Source organism: Acipenser ruthenus, chromosome 37 (assembly GCF_902713425.1).
Source record: "Acipenser ruthenus chromosome 37, fAciRut3.2 maternal haplotype, whole genome shotgun sequence".
In the NCBI taxonomy this organism is placed as follows: domain Eukaryota; kingdom Metazoa; phylum Chordata; class Actinopteri; order Acipenseriformes; family Acipenseridae; genus Acipenser; species Acipenser ruthenus.
Genome location: NC_081225.1, coordinates 1,389,618 through 1,413,749, shown reverse-complemented (window position 1 = coordinate 1,413,749; position 24,132 = coordinate 1,389,618). Strand labels below are relative to the sequence as shown.

Here is a 24,132-nt window from a genome sequence, read left to right as displayed (position 1 = left end):
TTCTGTTCAGTCAGAGGGATTTAACTCGCCTGTGTGTCTGCTGCTGCTGTTCTAGCGATGCTGTGCAGGAGCGCATCAGTGTAGCTTGAATTCTAGACAAGGAAAAAACACGTTATGTTTTAATATTAACCAAAAAGATCAAATATCTAGGCATACACTGTATTCCATGAGTGCCGCAGAGCCGGCAATTGATGCTGTTCGTTCTTCAATTATGCTGTTTTTCTATTGAGGGGGGGTAATTCACAGGCGTGGCATCTGAGGCGATTCTACGGGATACGGGCAGATCGGTGGAAAAACGAGTCCACAATAAGGGAACTTCATTAACAGACCTGCATTTTCATAATAAACAGTAATCGCTAGATCAGGAACCGTTTCATTACACATACCGTTCAGAAGATCAGGCCGTGTCTTACGGTGATGCAGTGAGCAGGTAAGTGTGAAATATATCCATGCTTTGATTTATTCTGACCGTGATATGCAGGGTCTCTCAGGCAGGGAAGAGGAGGGATTAGCGTTTGTTGTGATGGTTGTTATTCAGAGTCTGTTCCAAATAACATCGAATTTTATTAAATCATATTTAATCGTGTATTGCTAAATTTAATACATAATTATATAACTACTGTACTAATGAGTTCTTCAAAATAAGCGTACATTAGACTACAGTAAAACTGTCTTTGTCCGACTTGTATTGTGCTAGAATATATATATATATATATATATATATATATATATATATATATATATATATATATATATAATTACACACACGTTTTTCGGGTGTATATACGTTTTTTTTTTTAGGTATTTCTTACCTCGACTCTTTCCCCATAGGCCGAGGTCAAGTTTATTTCGGTAAGTGATGCGAGACCGAGCGAGAGGAAGCGGTGTGCTCGATTCACAACAGCCGAAGCGCCGCTGTGTCGAAACATAATCCTTTTGTTTGTTTTATTAACCCAGTCATAATGCTGGATGACGCACGATTCATGGTTTAAAATATTATCAATATAGTTAAATAAATCCAATAAAATAAATACACGCAATTGCTTGGCTATATGTGTTTTTGTTTTAAAGACAAAAACACATTTTAAAATAGATGCCTACAATTTGCTACCGTGTTTGTAACGATATGATAAATATTTTAATCAATTTATTTGTTCAATATACCGAGTTTTCACAAATATCACTTCACTAGACTAACGGCAATACACCCATTGTTCAAACTGATATTTTGACGTCAGATATTACAAAGAAATGACCATAATGTCATTGGCTAGTTTTTGTGACACTGTGCTTTGCAATAATATAGTTTGGATATTAGTAACTAATTCAGTAAATGCGCAGTCCGTTCCTGTGGGGACGCGGCTCTCCGTTGTTCGTGGTGCTGATGCTGAGGCGCGGTTGATCCGGGCTGGTTGCCTCGGTAGCGGAGCCCGGAGGCTGCAGGGCTCAGAGCCGAGGGAGCCGTGCCTTGAAAGTGAAACGCCGCTCGCTGTTCTTTGTCGCCTCGCTGTGTGGGGGCTGGCGGCGGCACTGTTGGTTCAGTCGCATTATTTAATTGTGTGTCTATAGGGGTTAAGAGAGCTCTGTTTTGATCCTTCATTAAGTAAACGGCGGCTGTGTTCGTGTTTGTTGCTTAATCACGATAGCTAGTTTTAAATCGGGCACGGTGACTGCATTGTTTGAATAAGTAATGTTGATGCACTTCGTGGTTTGCACACACCGGCTCTTTGGTAGGCTCACGCATCACTTTGTGTTTCGATGCAGTCTGGCAGTGTCTAAACATTGCACAGAATCGTCCTGATAAGGCAACCTAGATTTATTTTTAGAGGCGGTAGTGCTTATCCATCTTCAGTATTGTATCCTTGCAACAGCACAACAAAAATAAGTGAACTTGCTTCATTTTTAGAGTTATGTACCTTAAATCAATTAAACACACCCTCCAATTCTCTCCTTAACTCTTTACCTTGCAATGGGGAAACTTTTCACTAAACTCACTTGCTAAAATAATTAATGAAAAAAAATCATTATAATTCTAGTTAATAATAATCCTAGTTAGGAGGCTGTGTGGTCCAGTGGTTAAAAAAAGGGCTTGTAACCAGGAGGTCCCCGGTTCAAATCCCACCTCAGCCACTGACTCACTGTGTGACCCTGAGCAAGTCACTTAACCTCCTTGTGCTCCGTCTTTCGGGTGAGACGTAGTTGTAAGTGACTCTGCAGCTGATGCATAGTTCACACACCCTAGTCTCTGTAAGTCGCCTTGGATAAAGGCGTCTGCTAAATAAACAAATAATAATAAGGATTAAGAAGATGAAACAGAATCCTGTTTTTTTTCTCTAAGCCTTTCATTTCAATAAGCCAGGTGATCATCAATCGTGCAGTTTTATTTTTTTCTGTGTCAGTCTCTCAAAACGTCTTCTGCCCCAATCACTCAGCGCTGCGCTCTGCATTAAACTTTAAAGAGTTTTTCCTTCTCCCTGAATCACCAAAATCCGGAGCCTCTGTTTTTACAGCATTCAGCGAGTGGGTGCGTTCTATCTTAAAGAGAGAGAGAGAGAGAGAGAGAGAGAGAGGGGCTGAAGGGGAACCTGACTCCCAAATAAAGTTGTGTTACTTTTATAGTCCCGTCAATAAATGCAGAGCTAGGTGTGTTGCAGGGGGGAACAGGTTAGGGGTTACACTCTGGGGTACTTGGAGGTACAAGGATGGCAATAAGACTCCCACTGCACAGCAGTTTCACCAGTTCCAGGTTTCGGTTTAATAAGACACCCCTGAGCTTGTTCCCTAGACACACTGGGGCTAATCAAGCTGGTATTAAGGCTCCTATTGCATAGCAGTTTCAATCCATTCCAGGTTTTACTGTGAACTTGATTAGCCACAGTGCAGAGGTAACAGGATCAGGTGAGTCTTATTAAACTCATCGTGAAACCACCCGACCCCGCCCAGGGGTAGTAGCCAATGAGATGCCTGGAAATAAAAAGCCAATTTTCTATGTATTAATACTACAAGGAACTCGGGGGTTAATTTGATTAGTTTTTGGATATTTAGATTCTGCAGTTGGAGATTTCAGTGTGGAGAGATTGAGTCCTGCAGGCAGGCAGGGAGAGAGGCAGACAGACAGACAAGCAGGCAGGCAGGCAGGCAGACAGACAGACAGGCAGGGAGAGAGGCAGGCAGGCAAACAGTCAGTCAGACAGACAGACAGGCAGTCAAGGAGACTGGCAGGCAGTGACAACAGTTCTGTACTCTCTAAAGTGACCATGCTGTCCTCCTTTTAAGGTGACTTTGTTTACAGCTTTTTAATTGGCCGGTGGTTTCATTTTTGGCTGGAGCACTTTAGCATAAACTGGGCGGGACTTATCTTGTGTGTGTTTAGCGGTCACGTGTGTGTGTGTGTGTGTGTGTGTGTGTGCGAGCGTGTATCTCTCTCTCGTGCGAGTGCAGGAGCAGGAGAAAGGGTCTTGGATTACCTGAAGCAGTTTAGAAAGAGAGACAGCTCTGGTATGTATTGCACTAGCTAGCACTCACAGCAGATTAAGGGGGCTGTAATGCACACTTTCAGCTGAGCATGTTAGAGAAGATAGCATCTCCTAAATAGTGTTTTCAGTCAAGACCTCTTTACTGAAAATGAGAGGTTTTAATCTTGACACTTGCTATTGATTGATTGATCACCCGATCTATGATTGATTAATCGATTAGTCACACCTGTTTGCTTGTGATATGAAATTGCATTGAACGACAGTGTAATACAATGCATCAACATAATGCTTATGTCCTGCAGATGTTTCATAATGCATGCTATTCTTTATTATGCATATATTTACTTTAATGTGTTTGTAAATGTTTGCTTAAGTGTGATTTGGAGGTTCGCCAAGCTCTCTAGAAATACCCTTGGCCGTTTTTCAAAATTTGTTTTTCACAAGTATTTTTTTTTTTTTTATACAGCGTTCAGGTAGACAAGATTAATCGATCAGTTATTATTTAATCGATCAAAGCCCGCAGGTGTGATTAATCAATGAATCATCTATTGATTTAAAACCCCCTAAAACATCCATATTGAGGGGAGATAATCCGTGCTGTAAAAATACAAAAAAATAAAAATAAATCCATCTGTAGCTAATCAGGATGCAGGCTGATCAAATCGATAAATACAGTTATCATTTTAAAGGGAGTTTCCGTCATAATTTATTGAAACAAGTGTAACGCAGCTAGCAGAGAACTACAGCAAGAACTCACCCAGGCAGGAGCTGGGAGAGAGGCGGGGAGGCAGGGAGAGAGGGAGGATGGGGACAGGGTGGGGTGTGGCGCGTTTGATTATCTCCACTGTGCAGAGCAGCGTTTCAACTGCCATGGGACTGACATCAGCTCATAGCAAGCAGGCAGGCGAGGGAGGGTGCCAGCCGGGGAGGAGGGATCGTTCTAGTACCCTGCTGTGGAGCAAAAGAACAAACACAAAAATAAACTAGTTTAACTCGTGCTCCCTTATAAAAGTTTACTGCTGTATTTTTGGAGCTTCGCCCCCTGCTTTTCACAAGGTTATACTCTGTGTGTATCATAGTTTGTCCTGGTTTGCATGTTTATTAATATGCTTTACCAGACCTCTGTGCTTTACAATGCTTCCCTATGCTTTACCAGACCTCTCTGTGCTTTACAATGCTTCCCTATGCTTTACCATACCTCTCTGTGCTTTACAATGCTTCACTATGCTTTACCACACCTCTCTGCTTTACAATGCTTCGCTATGCTTTACCAGACCTCTTTGTGCTCTACAATGCTTCCCTATGCTTTACCATACCTCTTTGTGCTTTACAATGTTTGCCTATGCTTTACCAGACCTCTCTGTGCTTTACAATGCTTCCCTATGCTTTACCACACCTCTCTGTGCTTTACAATGCTTCCCTATGCTTTACCAGACCTCTCTGTGCTTTACAATGCTTCACTATGCTTTACCATACCTCTCTGTGCTTTGCAATGCTTCCCTGTGCTTTACCATGCTTTCACTGTGCTTTATTACGCTTTGCTGTGCTTTTACAAAGGGAAACTTTAAGGGTTAGCAACTAAAATAAAACGATAGTAGCAGGTAGGAGCTATTGTTTTATTCCTCTTAGTTACAAATGTTCAGAAAAAAAGATCCAATGCACGCAGGAAGAAACACAGATATATACATGATAGGAGGCTCGGTGGTCCAGTGGTAAAAGAAAGGGACTTGTTGTTACCAGGAGGTTCAAATCCCAGCTCAGCCACTGACACACTGTGTGTGTGACCGACCCTGAGCAAGTCACTTAACCTCCTTGTGCTCCGTCCTTCGGATGAGACGTAAAACAAACAAGGTCCTGTTGGAAGTGACTCTGCAGCAGCAGTTGTTGATGATGGATAGTTCACCCCCTAGTCTCTGTAATTCACTGTGGATAAAATCGTCTGCTAAATGACTAATTAATTTATTTATTTCTTAGCAGACGCCCTTATCCAGGGCGACTTACAGTTGTTACAAGATAACACATTATTTTTACATACAATTACCCATTTATACAGTTGGGTTTTTACTGGAGCAATCTAGGTAAAGTACCTTGCTCAAGGGTACAGCAGCAGTGTCCCCCACCTGGGATAGAACCCACGACCCTCCGGTCAAGAGTCCACAGCCCTAACCACTACTCCACACTGCTGCCCACGTAATGGGCAGCAGTGTGAATTAACAATTACATGTTAATTCACAATTAATCAACATGTAATTGTGAATGAATGTCCAATTTCCTGATTCGATTTTGCATTGTAGCCAGTGGGCAGTGCAGATCCATTTATAATGAGAGTCTACAGCTCTGGCCAAAAGCATTGCATCTCCCTCTATACAGAATAAACTAATTTTGCTTCATGAAGTCGAATGCAACCTTCTGAATAATGTTAACATATTGAATTACAGACCGCTTTGTAGTTTTCCATATCACTTAACGGAAAACTGACAGCAATTGAAAAATGTGTCATTTCGAAATCCAACATGAAATACTGCTGTGTTACTGTTACGACTTCCAGTAGACTTTTGCCATATCATTTTGTAGCTTCTTTGATTACATGATAAATAAAATTCATATTTTTTTAACATTTTGTCTCAATCCTAAAATTCTAGGTGATACAAAACTTTTAGCCACCGCTGTAACGGTATTCTCCGTAATTCTCAGATCTCACTGTGGACTATTTCCCATGGCTACGCCTTTACTGTTGTAAGCAGTACGATCTTTCTGTGGTATTAATTCTACTGCTGTTGACCATTTCTCTCTCTCTCTCTCTCTCTCTCTCTCTCTCTCTCTCTCTCTCTCTCTCTCTCTCTCTCTCTCTCTCTCTCTCTCTCTCTCTCTGTCCCCCCCTCTCTCTCTCTCCCTCTGTCCCCCTCTCTCTCCTCTTTCTCTCTCTCTCTCTCCTCTTTCTCTCTCTCTCTCCCTCTGCCCCCTCTCTCTCCCTCTCTCTCTCTCTCTCCCTCTCTCTCTCTCTCTCTCTCTCTCTCTCTCTCTCTCTCTCTCTCTCAGCTGACCTCCTCCCCCTCCCCGGCCAGTGAAGATGAGCAGTGAGGCCCCCCCCTCCCCCTCCCCCTCCCCTCTCAAGGAGCACAGTGACGACCCCCCCTCCCCCTCCCCCTCCCCTCTCAAGGAGCACAGTGACGACCCCCTCTCCCCCTCCCCCTCCCCTCTCAAGAGCTGTGATGGAGACCCCTCCCAGCAGCAGGACTTCCACCCGATGGATCCCGGGAAGAGAGCCTCCCTCATCCTGCAGAGCCCGGTGAGCCGTGGGGAGCAGTCCTGGGGTTAACTGCAATTCAATTACAATTACATTTTCAATTACAGCAGCGGCATTGTTTGCTGAAACTGCAGTGACAATTGCAAACCACAGTTACAGTTACGCTGCAGTGATTGCAATTATATTTACACTAAAAATTAACAGAAACAACTGCCCACATCCCAAGGGGTCACTTTTATATAAAAGTCTAGGTCAATTTGCATAGACATTTCTTCCAGGGTCATGCTATGCATTTCCCTATTGTTTGCCAAGTTTTGCAATATGTTTTACAGGGAGGTAAATTCGACTCCTATTGCATAGCAGTTTTTCCCAGTCCAGGTTTTACATACTGTGTATAAAAAGTCTGTGGCAGTGTGTGGCAGTGTGTGTCTGACTGTGTGAGTGTGTGGCAGTGTGTGTTTCAGTGTGTGTTTGTGTGTGTCTGTCTATGTATGTTTGTCTGCCTGTGTGTGTTTGTGACTCTCTCTCTCTCTCTCTCTCTCTCTCAGTCATTCAGGGAGGAGCTGGACAGTCTGATCCAGGAGCAGATGAAGAAGGGAAACAACTCCTCCAACCTGTGGGCCCTGCGGCAGATCGGAGACTTCCTGGCATCACAGGGAGCGCCTGCCACCCTGCCCGTCTCCCCCTCCTGTAGGTGAAATCACAGACCCCCCTCCCTCCCCTCCTCACCCCCCTCCCTCCTCTCCTCACCCCCCTCCCTCCCCTCCTCACCTCTTACCAGCCCGCCCATCTCCCTCAATCCAGTATCCCGAGGAGGATCTATCACTGTGTAAAATTGTATGTTTGTATATTCTCGTCTTAACGTCCCTAGACTCGTGCACTCCAAACTCTTGGCTAGCTGCCCAGCATTCAGTTCAGTTGCCTCTGCAGGGTTAGCTGTGGCCGTCGCTCTGTGCTCGGACGTCCAGCCCGTCTGAGAGGCAGTGGTGTTCCTGTGTGTGTGTCCAGCACTGTGTGTGACTCCTCCCCCTCCCCCTTCGTTGCAGCTCTGATGGTCATCCCCATCAATGACCTCCACGGCACTGACCCCACCACTCTGGCTAAAGGAGAGAGGCTGATGCGCTGCAAGCTGACCAGTGTCTATCGGCTACTGGATCTGTACGGCTGGAGCCAGCTAGCCAGGACCTACCTCACTGTGAGTGCCTGTCTGTCTGTCTGTCTGTCTGTCTGTGTCTCAGTGTCTGCCTGCCTATCTCTTTGTCTAGTTATCTGTCCATCGATCTGCCTGCTTCTCCGTGGTCTGTGTGTCTGTCTGTTTGTCTGTCTAGTTATCACTCCATTTGTCTGCCTGTCTGTCCGTCAGTCTTCTAGAAACAGACGAACGATGCGGCAGATCCTGGTGAGAAGAAAACCATCTGTTGAAGCATCATCTCCTGTGATCCAGCCTCCTTATACCAGCTGTCTGCTGGGCTACCCTGACCCTGACCCTGACCCTGACCCTGATATCTGCTGGGCTCCGTTATCAGCAGTGTGTCTTTCTGTTTGCTTTGTCTGTGCAGCTGAGAGTGAGCAAGGAGCAGGACCACTTCCTCATCGTTCCCCAGGGCCTGTCGTACAGTGAAGTCACAGCATCCAGCCTGGTGAGTGCGAAACCATCTCCCTCCTCTCCTCCTCCTCCCCCTCCTTTCCTCCTCCCCTACTCCCCTCCCTCTCCTCCTCCTCTTCCCCTTCTCCCCTCCCCCTCCTCTTCCTCTCCTCCTCCCCTCCTCCACCCCTCCTCTTTCCCCCTCCTCTCCTCCCCCCACTCTTCCCCTCCTCCTCCCCTCTTCCTTCCTCCTCTCCTCCCTCTTCTCCTCCCCTCCTTTCCTGTTCCCCTCCTCCTCTCCTCCCCTCCTCCTTCCCCTTCCTCTCCTCCTCTCCTCCTCCCCTCCTTTCCTCTTCCCATCCTCCTCCTCCTCCCTCTCCTCCTCCCCTTCCACTCCTCCTCCTTCCCCCCTCCTCCTTCCCATTCCTCTCCTCCCCTCCTCCTCCTCGTCCTCCTCCTCCCCTCCTTTCCTCTTCTCCGTCCCTCTTCCTCCTCTCATCTCCTCTCCTCCTCCCCTCCTCTTCCTCCTCACCTCCCCTCCTCCTTCCCTCTTCCTCCTCCTTCCTCCTCCCCTCCCCTCCTCTCCTCCCCCCCGCCCCCCCCACCCCTCTCACATCCCCTTGACGTGTTCTCTCGTCTCTCAGGTGAAGGTGAATGTTCTGGGGGAGCTGGTTGAGAAGGGCAGCACCGCTCTGGAGGTGGACAGGGCTGGGTTCCGGCTCCACTCCGCCATCTACTCCGCACGGCCGGATGTGCGCTGCCTGATACACCTGCACACGCCTGCCACTGCCGCGGTACGCAGCCCTCACACGGGGCTAATGTGAGAGTAACACGAGATTAACACAAGTCTAACACGCAGCAATGCAGAGCAGCGCTGAGACCAGAACTGCAGTGCTCTGCACCAGAGACAGGGCCCTTATAAAAGTGCCCCACTGTGCAAGCACAGCAAAGTGTAATGAAGCACAGAGAAAGCAAGGTAAAGCATAGGCACGCATTGTAAAGCACAGAGAGGGCTGGTAAAGCATAAGGAAGCATTGTAAAGCACAGAGAGGTCTGGTAAAGCATAGGGAGGCATTGTAAAGCACAGAGAGGTCTGGTAAAGCATAGGCAAGCATTGCAAAGCACAGAGAGGGATGGTAAAGCATAGGGAAGCATTGTAAAGCACAGAGAGGCATGGTAAAGCATAGGGAAGCATTGTAAAGCACAGGGAAGCATTGTAAAGCACAGAGAGGTATGGTGAAGCATAGGCAAGCATTGCAAAGCACAGAGAGGGATGGTAAAGCATAGGGAAGCATTGTAAAGCACAGAGAAGGACGGTAAAGCATAGGGAAGCATTGTAAAGCACAGAGAGGTCTGGTAAAGCATAGGGAAGCATTGTAAAGCACAGAGAGGGATGGTAAAGCATATTAAAAAACAAATCCTGGTACACTGTGGTAAATGAACAGTGTAACCAGGGGACAAGCCCATTTCCGTCACTCTGCAGCAGCAGCACTGCTACTGTGCAACTGCATTGCATTCACACTGATTACACTCGCAGCTTATTATATCCTGGTCTGGTCCTCTCCCCTTCTCTCTCTCCCTCTCCCTCCTCCTCTCCCGCCCCCTCTCTCCCTCCCCCTATCACCCTCTCCCTCTCCCCCTCTCCCTCCTCCTCTCCTTCTCTCCCCATCTCCCTCTCTCCCCGCCAGGTCTCTGCTATGAAGTGCGGGATCCTGCCTGTGTCTCACGAGGCCCTGCTGGTTGGTGAGGCGGCGTACTTCAGTTACAACGGAGACGTGGAGGGGGAGGAGGACAGAGTGGAGCTGCAGAAGAGCCTGGGGCCCACCTGCAAGGTGAGAGAGTGAGGGGAGAGTGAGAGAGTGTGAGTGAGTCTTAAGAGTCTAAGACATGTTAGAGTGAGAATCCATGTGGAAGGTGAGTGGGAGATGGAGAATATTGTCTCTACGTAAACAAACTGGAAAGTCAACCACGTCTCCCCCCCCACCCCCGTGCTCAGGTACTGGTGCTGAGGAATCATGGCGTGCTGGCTCTGGGGGAGAGTGTGGAGGAAGCCTTCTACAGAATCTATCACATCCAATCAGCATGCGAGATTCAGGTGAGCTCACCAGAACACTGCGCTGTGTCTCAGTGTGGGAGTGTCACCCTGTCTCTGCGCTGTGTCTCAGTGTGTGCGTGTCGCCCAGTCTCTGTGCTGTGTGTGTTGGCGTGTCTCTGATCTCTGTGTCTCTGTGTCCCTGTGTCTCTGTGCAGTGTGTGTGTGTGTCTCTGATCTCTGTTTCACTGTCTCTCTGTGTCTGTGCAGTGTGTGTCTCTGTGCAGTGTGTGTGTGTGTGTGTGTGTCTCTGATCTCTGTTTCACTGTCTCTCTGTGTCTCTGTGCAGGTCTCAGCTCTGTGCAGTGTAGCTCTGTGCAGTGTGTGTGTGTGTGTCTCTGATCTCTGTCTCTCTGTGTCTCTGTGTCTCTGTGCAGGTCTCAGCTCTGTGCAGTGCCGGCGGGGTTGATAACCTGATCCTGCTGGACAGGGAGAGACAGCGCCCCCACCAGGCTGGCTCAGTGGGCTGGGCGGGATCCACCTTCGGGCCGATGCAGAAGTGCCGTGCGGGCGAGCACGAGTTCGAGGCTCTGATGAGAACCCTGGACAACCTGGTGAGTGAGCCACGAGCCACGAGCCACAGTGAAGGCAGAGGAAAGTGTGATGCAGCACAGTGAAAGCAAAGCATAGTGTAATAAAGCACAGCGAAGTAACAGCTTAAAAAAACAGTCCTTAGTCCTTAGTCTCTCGCATGTGCGTTAAGCGTGTCTGTGTCTGTGTCTGTGTTGCCAGGGTTACCGGACGGGTTACGCGTACCGCCACCCGGTGCTGCAGGGGCGCTCGAAGCCGCGCAGCGAGGTGCAGATCCCTGCGACCGTCACGGCCTTCAGCTTCGAGGAGGAGCCCGTGCCGCGCTCCGCACCCCGCCACCACACCCAGCGGCAGCAGCACGAGAAGACGCGCTGGCTCAACACACCCAACACGTACCTGCGGATCAGCCAGAGCGAGGGCAGCCCTGGCACCAAGACTACGGTAAAGAAAAAACAACAGGAACCAGGCAACAGTCCCGGGGAGGCAGTGACTAGTCAGCACTCCAGGGATGGGAATAAGACTCCTGCTGCACAGCAGCGTCACCCAGTCCAGGTTTTACTACCAGCTTGATCAGCCACAGTGTGTCCAGGTAACAAGCTCAGGTGTGTCTGATTAAACTCCTAGTGAAACCAGGAATGGCTCAAAAATAGTGATATCTTGTAACAATTGTAAGTTGCCTTGGATAAGGGCGTCTGCTAAGAAATAAATATCAATAATAATAATAATAATAATCAAACTGCTGTGCAACGGGAGTCTTATTCCCATCCCTGCACACAACAGTGAGTAACTCTGTCTCCTCTGAGCTGCAGCTCAAAGCTGTATTTACACAAGGGGAGCTCTCAACAATGTTTACCTTCACTGTTGACTCTTGATATTAGTGGAGTTTAAATTGTTGTCAAGGAGATAAGCGGCCTGATTCCTAGTGCAGGCTAATTTCATAACTGCAGTATACTTTACGATTATACAGCTCACCTTAGTTCCTCTTTGGCTGGCAGTCTGCTTTACGACTTTCAAGAATAATCTTTCGTCATAGCTATTATTATTATTATTATTATTATTATTATTATTATTATTATTATTATTATTATCATCAAGCGAGCCATTCTGTGGAGCTCAATGAGAAAGGTTGTAATCATGATTATTACTGGAGTGATGGCCAAATGCTTTTGAACAGTTCATTCATTTAATCCCCACTAATGGCTGTTTGCCCGTATGGTTTCAGTATAGAGTTACACAACACAGGGAGAAAGATGTAGGACAAGCCTTCTGTACAGGGGAGTGCCTGAGCACTGCAATGCAGGGGAATCGCAGCTGCGTGCCTGCGCTGCCACCGCCACCCAGTGGAGAGAGCGGGTATGACAGCATGAGAGATGAAACTGTTCAGTAAGAGGCATTTCTAAGCAGGCATCTTACCGTGCTTAAAGAAATAAACTACATTTTTTTTGGCTAGGATTAGGATTCAGAGAGGGTGTGAGAAGATGGAAAGGGAGGTATAGGAGAGAGAGGGAGATGGTGAGAGAGAGGGGGAGACAGGGGCTTGGGGTGGGGGTGGCCCTCATGTGGGTTTCAACAATTGGAAACCATACTTTAACAAGTGACCAACAATACTAAGCACAGGAATTCAATGTGAGCTCACGGACTGGGGGGGTGTCAGGGTTAATTCAACACAACAGAAGGCTGCTCCCTGTGTCAGCGCCCCCCCCCCTCTCCCCGCTGTGCGATCAAAAACCAGCCCAGCTCCGCACAGCACCTCATCAGCACGCTCCCCTCCCCCTGCCTAAACCAGCCCAGCTCCGCACAGCCCCTCAGATCAGCATGCTCCCCTCCTCTCCCCCTTCCTAAACCAGCCCAGCTCCGCACAGCACCTCATCAGCACGCTCCCCTCCCCCTGCCTAAACCAGCCCAGCTCCGCACAGCCCCTCATCAGCACGCTCCCCTCCCCCTGCTCAAACCAGCCCAGCTCCGCACAGCCCCTCTGATCAGCACGCTCCCCTCCCCCTGCTTAAACCAGCCCAGCTCCGCACAGCCCCTCAGATCAGCATGCTCCCCTCCCCCTGCTCAAACCAGCCCAGCTCCGCACAGCACCTCATCAGCATGCTCCCCTCCCCCTGCCTAAACCAGCCCAGCTCCGCACAGCCTCTCATCAGCATGCTCCCCTCCCCCTGCTCAAACCAGCCCAGCTCCGCACAGCCCCTCTGATGAGCACGCTCCCCTCCCCCTGCTCAAACCAGCCCAGCTCCGCACAGCCCCTCTGATGAGCACGCTCCCCTCCCCTCCCCCTGCCTAAACCAGCCCAGCTCCGCACAGCCCCTCTGATCAGCACGCTCCCCTCCCCCTGCTCAAACCAGCCCAGCTCCGCTCAGCCCCTCTGATCAGCATGCTCCCCTCCCCTGCCCCTGCCTAAACCAGCCCAGCTCCGCTCAGCCCCTCATCAGTACGCTTCCCTCCCCCTGCCTAAACCAGCCCAGCTCCGCACAGCCCCTCTGATCAGCACGCTCCCCTCCCCCTGCTCAAACCAGCCCAGCTCCGCTCAGCCCCTCTGATCAGCATGCTCCCCTCCCCCTGCTCAAACCAGCCCAGCTCTGCTCAGCCCCTCTGATCAGCATGCTCCCCTCCCCTCCCCCTGCCTAAACCAGCCCAGCTCCGCACAGCCCCTCTGATCAGCACGCTCCCCTCCCCTCCCCCTGCCTAAACCAGCCCAGCTCCGCACAGCCCCTCTGATCAGCACGCTCCCCTCCCCCTGCTCAAACCAGCCCAGCTCCGCTCAGCCCCTCTGATCAGCACGCTCCCCTCCCCTCCCCCTGCCTAAACCAGCCCAGCTCCACTCAGCCCCTCATCAGTACGCTTCCCTCCCCCTGCCTAAACCAGCCCAGCTCCGCACAGCCCCTCTGATCAGCACGCTCCCCTCCCCCTGCTCAAACCAGCCCAGCTCCGCTCAGCCCCTCTGATCAGCATGCTCCCCTCCCCTGCCCCTGCCTAAACCAGCCCAGCTCCGCTCAGCCCCTCATCAGTACGCTTCCCTCCCCCTGCCTAAACCAGCCCAGCTCCGCACAGCCCCTCTGATCAGCACACTCCCCTCCCCTCCCCCTGCCTAAACCAGCCCAGCTCCGCTCAGGCCCACTGATCAGCATGCTCCCCTCCCCTCCCACTGCCTAAACCAGCCCAGCTCCGCACAGCCCCTCTGATCAGCATGCTCCCCTCCCCTCCCCTCCTCTCCCCCTCCCTAAACCAGCCCAGCTCCGCACAGCCCCTCTGATCAGCACGCTCCCCTCCCCCTGCTCAAACCAGCCCAGCTCCGCTCAGCCCCTCTGATCAGCATGCTCCCCTCCCCTGCCCCTGCCTAAACCAGCCCAGCTCCACTCAGCCCCTCATCAGTACGCTTCCCTCCCCCTGCCTAAACCAGCCCAGCTCCGCACAGCCCCTCTGATCAGCACACTCCCCTCCCCTCCCCCTGCCTAAACCAGCCCAGCTCCGCTCAGGCCCACTGATCAGCATGCTCCCCTCCCCTCCCACTGCCTAAACCAGCCCAGCTCCGCTCAGGCCCACTGATTAGCACGCTCCCCTCCCCTCCCCTCCCCTCCCCCTCCCTAAACCAGCCCAGCTCCGCACAGCCCCTCTGATCAGCACGCTCCCCTCCCCCTGCTCAAACCAGCCCAGCTCCGCACAGCCCCTCTGATCAGCATGCTCCCCTCCCCTCCCCTCCCCTCCCCCTCCCTAAACCAGCCCAGCTCCGCACAGCCCCTCTAATCAGCACACAAATATGAGTAAACAGCAGTTGCCATGTGACTGCATAACATCATTATTATTATTATTATTATTATTATTATTATTATTATTATTATTATTATTATTATTACTTACTGATTTGTCAGATGCCTTTATCCAAGGCGACTCACACAGGTGTTCCAGGGCAGCACAGGGTTACAATGCAAGCTTCATATTTAAACACAGTGTAGTTTACAGTCAGTGCAAATAATAATAATACTACTAGAATACAATATGAACTAGGATGCAGCTAGTTAGGATCACAGCGAGTTATGTCTGCAGTGGCACAGCCCTCTCCATGCCTGCGCTGTGATTGCATTGCTCTGTGTGTCACTCAGTGGCTCCGAGCGGAGGAAGCCAAGCCCAGCAGTGGCTCTGCCATCAAGACTGAAAACCCCAACCTGTTTGTGCCTCTCTTCACCGACCCTCGAGAGGTGCTGGAGACCAGGAATAAGGTACTGCTCCCTGTCTCTACCCCCTCTACCCTCCCCTCTGTACCCCATCTGCCCAGTGTACCCCCTCTACCTGCCTCTCCTCCTCCCCATCTCTACCCCCTCTACCCTCCCCTCTGTACCCCAACTACCCAGTGTACCCCCTCTACCTGCCTCTCCTCCTCCCTGTCTCTACCCCCTCTACCCTCCCCTCTGTACCCCATCTGCCCAGTCTACACCCTCTACCTGCCTCTCCTCCTCCCCATCTCTACCCCCTCTACCCTCCCCTCTGTACCCCAACTACCCAGTGTACCCCCTCTACCTGCCTCTCCTCCTCCCTGTCTCTACCCCCTCTACCCTCCCCTCTGTACCCCATCTGCCCAGTCTACACCCTCTACCTGCCTCTCCTCCTCCCCTTCTCTACCCCCTCTACCCTCCCCTCTGTACCCCAACTACCCAGTCTACCCCCTCTACCTGCCTCTCCTCCTTCCCGTCTCTACCCCCTCTACCATCTCCTCTGTACCCCATCTGCCCAGTCTACACCCTCTACCTGCCTCTCCTCCTTCCCGTCTCTACCGCCTCTACCCTCCCCTCCTCCCCCCCTCTGTACCCCCTTCTCACAACGCCCCCCTCCCCTGTGCTCTCTGTGTGTTTCAGATCCGGGAGCAGAACCGACAGGACATGAAGTCAGCCGGACCACAGTCTCAGCTCCTGGCCAGCGTGATCACAGACAAGAGCCGGAGCCCGGTACAGTGCAATCACGCTCCCTCATCCACTCACACGCTCCCTCATCCACTCATCCACTCACACGCTCACACGCTCCCTCATCCACTCATCCACTCACACGCTCCCTCATCCACTCACACGCTCACACTCTCCCTCATCCACTCACACGCTCCCTCATCCACTCACACTCTCCTTCATCCACTCCCACTCTCCCTCATCCACTCCCACCCTCTCTCATCCACTCACACACTCACACGCTCCCTCATCCACTCACACTCTCCTTCATCCACTCCCACCCTCCCTCATCCACTAACACGCTCACACTCTCCCTCATCCACTCACACGCTGCCTCGTCCCCTCATCCACTCACACGCTCACATGCTCCCTCATCCACTCACACGCTCCCTCATCCACTCCCACCCTCCCTCATCCACTCACACGCTCCCTCATCCACTAACACGCTCACACTCTCCCTCATCCACTCACACGCTCACACGCTCCCTCATCCACTCCCACTCTCCTTCATCCACTCACACGCTCCCTCATCCACTCCCACCCTCCTTCATCCACTCACACGCTCCCTCATCCACTCCCACCCTCCCTCATCCACTCCCACTCTCCTTCATCCACTCACACGCTCACACTCTCCCTCATCCACTCCCACGCTCCCTCATCCACTCCCACGCTCCCTCATCCACTCCCACCCTCCTTCATCCACTCACACGCTCCCTCATCCACTCCCACCCTCCCTCATCCACTCCCACTCTCCTTCATCCACTCACACGCTCACACTCTCCCTCATCCACTCCCACGCTCCCTCATCCACTCCCACGCTCCCTCATCCACTCACACGCTCCCTCATCCACTCCCACGCTCCCTCATCCACTCCCACCCTCTCTCATCCACTCACACGCTCCCTCATCCACTCCCACGCTCCCTCATCCACTCACACGCGCCCTCATCCACTCACACCCTCCCTCATACACTCACACGCTCCCTCATCCACTCCCACGCTCCCTCATCCACTCACACGCTCCCTCATCCACTCCCACGCTCCCTCATCCACTCACACGCTCCCTCATCCACTCCCACGCTCCCTCATCCACTCACACCCTCCCTCATACACTCACACGCTCCCTCATCCACTCACACGCTCCCTCATCCACTCCCACGCTCCCTCATCCACTCACACGCTCCCTCATCCACTCACACGCGCCCTCATCCACTCACACTCTCCCTCATCCACTCACACTCTCCCTCATCCACTCACACGCTCCCTCATCCACTCACACGCGCCCTCATCCACTCACACCCTCCCTCATCCACTCCCACGCTCCCTTCATTCCTAGGGGGTGCCTGTGCCTGTACTCGTACTTACAGAATAATTCTCTTAAGATATTTTAAGCTGTTAACCGCGATAGCAAAGCCGACCCCCTCCAATAGCAGTTCTGTGATTCTATTGCGTCATTTAAGCAAGAGTAAAAAGTTTCATTTCGGGTTTCCCTGGATAGGGTTGCAGTTAAAATATATATGAAGACACAGCTTTGTTTAAGCAGAAACAACTCAGTTTCAATGATTTCTCGCTTCTTTACCATTTAAAAGGGCGCATACAATTCTTACAGTTTATATAAAACCTTACAATGCTTTCATATCTTAGTTCATTCATTGATGTGTTTATTCGTTCCTTTATTTATTCATGAGTTAATTCACTGGCAGTTCATTAATCCGTTACTTAATTCAAAAGCCTAGAAACTTACTCAACACAGTCAGGACTCAGATATCCATTACCCAGATACACATCAGTCGCGTTTTACCGCCCTTGTATGAAGAATGAAATCAATCCTCATTATATATGTAACAAGTGAATGCACTTCCCCGTCACACACGATTTCAGACTCTGTCACCAGTTTTCTGATACAAAGCCCATCTCTTCAATGTTATAATTTATTTGAATATCCATCACAGCCCACAGCGCTTCCTCCAGTATCACCTGACGAAAATGCAGCAAAAACAAAGCAGAGACAAGCTAGGGTAATGTAACAGTTAATCATTAAACAGTTTTAGATACTGTGATGTATTTTATAAATCTGTGATCTTTAGTTTTCATTTGCAAGTGAACTGTGACATACAGTCCACGTGTCGTCTCTTTTGGCAAGTGATATTTTCAGAATCGTATCGTTCTGAATTAAAATACTCTGTTGAAAATATAGTACTGTACCAACAAAACCAATACAGAACATCTAAATGGAAGCCTACTTATTTTAAAACACAGTCCTTTCAGCTATGCGTTTTGGATATCGTATCTTTTTTGTGTTCCCTGAAAAACGGACAAGGGTTGGAACGGGCCAGAATGAAATAATCAGGTATCCGTCACACGCGGTTAACCGTCACTGAAGTCAACATTTTATAGGGTCGGATATGCGAGTGCTGACTGTATTCTGCATTCACTCAGCAGTTTGATTTGTTCATTCACCGATGTACCATTCATGCATGAGTTTGCTCATCTATTAGTTAATTCATCCCTTGATGTATTCATTCTTAAGATGATTAAACCATATACTAGTTCATAATTCCTTTTATTTTAATTTATTGTTTTTTCCAAAGCCTGCCTGTGTTCTATTGAACATAGGCAGGTCATGTCCTTCTCTCTGTAATTGAATCATTAAATAAGCTCCCTGTCCCCCCCACCCCCGTCCCCTCTCTGGTGGTTCAGTCTGCAGATACTGAGCTGGCACACGCGGCCAGGCTCACGGATCCAGGGGGGGAGCCTGAGACAGCCGTGCCCGACCCCGAAACACCCAACCCCTTCAACCAGCTGACAGACCGAGAGCTGGAGGAGTACAGAGAGGAGGTGCAGAAGAAGCAGAGGGGCAGGCAGGACGGTACGGAATGGGGGAGGGTTGCTGTTGCATTTTATTCATTTCTCTTTTTTTGCTCAAGCCGCATTTTGCAGAATCTGCGATTTCTGACCTCATCTTGGTTGCATGCGAACGCCCGGAGGTCACTCTGCCATGGAGTTTGCTTGCTGCTGACAGAGTGTCCTGATTTGGTCGCCGTGTATGCATATTGCTGACTTTACAACTAAGTGCATACAGTATGCATATACAGATCAGAGAGCCCAGTCCAAAACCTGGAATGGGTGAAGCTGCTATGCAATAGTTGTGGCTGCTTATTTCTGCAGGTGCTGACGACCAGCTGGCTGATGAAGGCGTCCCCTCCCCCTCCAAGAGCCCCCCCGCCTCCCCCTCAAAGAGCCCCCCCGCCTCCCCCATCAAGAGCCAGACCGCCTCCCCCACCAAGTCTTCTGCTGGTAAGAGAGCGGGCCAGGGGGTTTCTCCATAATGGGGCGAAACCAGTTAACACATTACAGCTAACAAAATCATTCCAGGAAATGATCCTCATCTGTGCACATGCATTCACTGTGCAGGTCTTAGATGTGCCAGGTTTTTTTTTTTAGTTAACTTTTCATTTGATAAGGTGATATCTGGTACTACACTGCGCTAAAGAAATCTCTGTTTGCAGGTCTAGCTTTCAGATTGCGTGGCACTTCCTGGAGGGTAAAATTGTCCCCGCCCCTTTTGAGGCCGGCTTTCCTGTCTGTAACCAACCAGCTGCTGCTTCCCCTATTGACTGACATGCTTTGCAGCCAGTAAGACCCCCAAAAGACACTGCTGAGGTGAAATGACCCCGGAAGTGCAAGTGTAAAAGACTTCCTGGAGGGCAGGAGAAGCAAACTGAGAACTTTCTTGTACCCAGTGTAGTACCAGACGTCAACAAATGAAGCTGCAGATCTAAAAACTATTTACAACACAAACTACAACGGCAAGACGGGTGCTTTGTTGTGAAGCAAAAAAATAAAAATAGAAATTCCACATGCTGCTTGTTTGTTATATAAATAGTGTTTACATCACATGTGCGTAGCCTACATGATAGAACTGAAATCGTTTTTACAAACCATGAGTATCAGTCCAAGAGCTGAGTGTTTTTCGTTGACTTCTAGTTAAAAGAATCAGTAACTATTTACAGACGTAACCCTCTTCCACATACCCCACTGTATCACGATTTAAGCATGCAGCTCAGCCTTCAGTGAATGTAGAAAAGCAGAGACAGCAACAAAGCCAGCTTTCTAATGAAATGGAACAATGCATCTGTTAACAAAATTGTGAATCCCATATAAGTTCTAGAACAACGCTATCACTTGAAATGGGTCAGCGTTCATCGTACTCCTGGCTACAGGAGGCAGGATGAAGTCGGGGTGTCGTGGTGATCACCCCACTTCAGGAATCGCAACTAAAGAAAAAGTTACAGATATATTTCTGGAACACGCTGGCTTTGTATTGGGCAATGGTCGAGCAGCTTCACAACAATATACAATGAAGAGAGGAGTCATAGACTTAGATTAAAAACGTTTAATCAAAAAAAAAATTGTGTGTTAATCACGTGTCGGTCCAGTCAGCTGGTCATTCTCGTGTATAAAAGGGATTGTGAATCTGAACAGCCTAATCATCAGTAAACACAACAATGAGGTCACTAGTTATTAACAGAAATTAAGCAGTGATCAGTCATGTGATCTCTGGGGGGACAGCGGACACAGCACTGGTGTGTGTTCATGGGGGTCTTGAATGCTTCTCCAATGCACTCCCAAGTGCCTGTCTTGTATATCTTACCTAAACGTTGTGCGTGAAGCTAAGCCTTGTTTTTGCTTAGTTTCTCTTTGTGTCAGCATTGTTGCGGCCAAGGTCAGTCGGGCTCCCACACTCCACTCAGTGCTGGGTTCCTCTGTGTTTTAAACATCCTCCCACAACTGTGCGAGTCGCAGTGTTTGCCAGTGTGCTCACAATATCTGCCTAACCCTTCGCTCTCCTTGCAGCTTGATTTAGTCATATTCATTATTACTATTAATCAGGCAGATGTCTTTATCCAAGGCGACTCACAGGTGTTCCAGGGCAGCACAGGGTTACAATGCAAGCTTCATATTTAAACACAGTGCAGCTTACAGTCAGTGCAAATAATAATAATACTACTAGAATACAATATGAACTAGGATGAAGCTAGTTAGGATCACACCAAGTTATATCTACAGTGACATGTTAGCAGTGCAATAGTGCAAGGATAGTGCATCAGCTGAGGATCCAGTAACGTGGTGCTGAGGTCAGGCGAGTGCAGTGCAGACCAGGAGAGCTGCAGGTTTTATAGTCAGCTGTGCTCAGTTCTGTAGTGGCTGGGCAGGGTCTTCTGAGTGCAGACGGGGTGTCCTGTGTTGTTTCTCATTGTACTGTGTCTTGTGACTTTGTCTCCATCTGTCTACACTACTGTCTGTCTCTCTCTCTCTCTCTGTCTCTCTCTCTCTGTGTCGCAAAAATAGGGCTGTCTTCAGACTCAGAATACTTGTCACTGTAGTAAGTATCGAGACATTTCCAAATGTCTTCTCTTCCTAGTCTATTTATTTCTGCTCTCTCAAGTACAGCTGGTACACCAGTGTGTATCCATTAGCTCCCCCTCTGCAACACTCTGCCCCCTAGTGGATGTTAGAAATACTACATCACCTACAATCTACATGTTAACTTTCTATAGATCCCCAAAATTGACGCCCAGGAGCTACTGTTAAATACAAGTGTTGTTGCTTTTTTTTCTTTAGAAATGTGTTGTATCAGGAGATTTGTGTTTCATTTCAGAAATCTTTCATCTTGTGCGCCTCTCCATTCCTTTTGCAGGTCTCAAACGGGCACTTTTGAAAGCAGCACATGTTTATAGTAATCTTTTTTTTAATTTTTATTTTGTATTTAAAACCTGATCTTGGGTACTACTCTCTAAAGAAATGTCAGATTGGGTCGCACCTCCGAGGTCACCTGGTGGCTGAAATTGCTTCCGCCCCTTCGACGGCTCCTTTCCTGTCAGCAGCCAATCATTGCTTCCGTTACAGACCGACGCACTTTCAGCCAGTGAGTCAGGAAGTGCAGGGTGTAACATATTTCTTGAAAATAAGGCATGCAAACTGAAAACTTTCTTTAACCTAATGTAATACTGGCTGTTGTGAAAATGCGTGTTTGCCATGTTTGCTGTGTTTCAAAAGTGCAACTTTGAGACCTTGTATAACGGATAGAAGGAACTGCACAGCAGGTAAGAATTTAATAGATTATTTTGTTAGATATATTCACTATAAGGGTATAGGGAGGGCAATAAGACTCCTGTTGCATAGCCGTTTCACCCATTCCTGGTTTTACTAGGAGCTTGATTAGCCACAGTGTGTATAGGTAACAAGCTCAGGTGAGTCTCATTAGACTCAAAAACCAGGAACAGATCAAACTGCTATGCAACTGGGGTCTTATTTCCACCTGTGCAGTAATAATACTGGTTATCACAGGGATGGGAATAAGACTCCTATTGCATAGCAGTTTCACCCATTCCCGGTTTTACTTTGATTAGCCACTGTGTGTATAGCGAACAAGCTCAGGTGTGTCTTATTAAATTCATCGTGAATCCAGGAATGGATCAAACTGCTCTGCAACAGGAGTCTGATTTCCGTCTCTGGGCTGCTTTATTTGATGTATAATATAATCACAGTTATCTGTGACACTGATATATATCATTTTTTTTTCCTTCTCTCTTAAAGATAAAGATTCCAAAACAAAAGACGTCTCCAAGACGACACCAGACGAGCAAAACAAACAGCCGGAGCAGAAGCCTGCAGTGGTGCTTAATGGGAAGGAGGAGGACCAAACCGTGGAGCAGGAGCTGAGCAAGGGAATGAAGGAGCTCTCCACACAGGGAGAGACGGGGAAGAAAGACAGCGTCCCCCCCGGGGCCCCTACCCTGTCCCCTGAGGGGTCCCCTTCCAAATCACCGTCCAAGAAGAAGAAGAAATTCAAGGCTCCCTCCTTCCTGAAGAAAAGCAAAAAGAAAGAGAAGGCAGAGTCTTGAGTTGTTTTTTTTTTATTAGCCGATCATTTTAATAGTTGTGTTTTTGGTATTTTTTTTTTTTAATTATGCGGCAGACCCTTGACTTGGGGGTCTGTCTTGACTTCCCTGTCCTTTTTGAGACCTCCAGCCTTCTGAATCCTCTCAGCGCTGCGCTCCTTCCTGCGTTCAGGCGGGACTGTCACCGAGCGCTCGCTGTTTCGAGCCCGTAAATATATACAAGTACATATATATATATATATATATATATTATTATTATTATTTGTTTATTTAGCAGACGCCTTTATCCAAGGCGACTTAGAGACTAGGTGAAGTGACTTGCTCAGGGTCACACAGTGAGTCAGTGGCTGAGGTGGGATTTGAACCGGGGACCTTCTGGTTACAAGCCCTTTTCTTTAACCACTGGACCACACAGCCTCCTTATATATATATATGTACTTGTATATATATATATAAAGAGAAAATGGTATTTCAGGTACTTAAAAAGGTACAATAATTAATTACAAATCAATTATGAGCACTGTTTTTTTTTGTATTCAGCCGATGAAGGACTTGTAGTCCGAAACGTCCTGATAATTGATTTGTAATCAGTTATTCTTCCTTTTTAAGAACCTGAAATATCCTTTTCTCTTTTTTCTTTTTTTTTTATTTATCATTTTGGTACACAGCAGTTTTCCTTTTTCTCAAACTCTCCAAATATATATGAATGAATTGATTTATATATATATATATATATATGATATAATATATATGAAATAATTGCTTTGTAATCAATTATTCTTCCTTTTTAAGTACCTGAAACATCCTTTTCTCTTTTTTCTTTTTTCTTATTGATCATTTTGGTACACAGCAGTTTTCCTTTTTCTCAAACTGTATATATATATATATATATATATATATATATATATATATATATATATGAATTAACAGTCCAGTACCTTGGTTTATTTTGACTCTGCTTGTAAGCAGAGTCTTACTAAACCGTATCAGAAGGAACTGTGAAACGAGGACTAGTTTACTCTGTTATTTTTTATTAGGATTGTCAAGGTTATTATTAATACTGTGTTGTTGTTGTTATTATTATTATTATTATTATTATTATTATTATTATTATTATTATTATTATCATTATTCTCATTGCTGTTAGTAGTATTATGATCTCTGCTCTGAATATCTGTTTATTGGCTGTAGAATGAAACGGTGATATTCTGCACAGTGTAAAGTTGAAGTGACCTGCAGTGCACAGCGTGAAACGGGTCTCCTGCTTGTTCCAGTGAAAAGACTGAGAAAGAAAGTTAAAGAATGTTAGCGGAATGTTGAAAGAAAGAAAGAGAACGTTGAAAGTTAACGGAATGTTAGAA

At 48.3% G+C, this 24,132-nt stretch overlaps 1 protein-coding gene across 1 annotated transcript; it reads left to right on the top strand.

The window, feature by feature from the left end:
* LOC117397870 (beta-adducin) lies at positions 1-23,652 on the top strand. Its single transcript, XM_059008614.1, has 15 exons — positions 1-430; positions 6,516-6,765; positions 7,272-7,413; positions 7,770-7,918; positions 8,283-8,363; positions 8,953-9,102; positions 9,997-10,140; positions 10,305-10,403; positions 10,778-10,954; positions 11,133-11,372; positions 15,035-15,151; positions 15,785-15,874; positions 18,567-18,735; positions 19,035-19,163; positions 22,467-23,652. The coding sequence occupies exons 2-15, from the start codon at positions 6,547-6,549 to the stop codon at positions 22,772-22,774; spliced, it is 2,214 nt and encodes a 737-aa protein (XP_058864597.1). The 5' UTR covers positions 1-430; positions 6,516-6,546; the 3' UTR covers positions 22,775-23,652.
* The last annotated feature ends 480 nt before the right edge of the window (positions 23,653-24,132 follow it).

Coding starts and splice junctions, on each gene's coding strand:
- LOC117397870 (XM_059008614.1), top strand. CDS start 6,547: ATGAGCAGTGAGGCCCCCCCCTCCCCCTCCCCCTCCCCTCTCAAGGAG. Junction 10,955..11,132: donor TGAGAACCCTGGACAACCTG/GTGAGTGAGCCA, acceptor CTGTGTTGCCAG/GGTTACCGGACGGGTTACGC. Junction 11,373..15,034: donor GCCCTGGCACCAAGACTACG/GTAAAGAAAAAA, acceptor TGTGTCACTCAG/TGGCTCCGAGCGGAGGAAGC.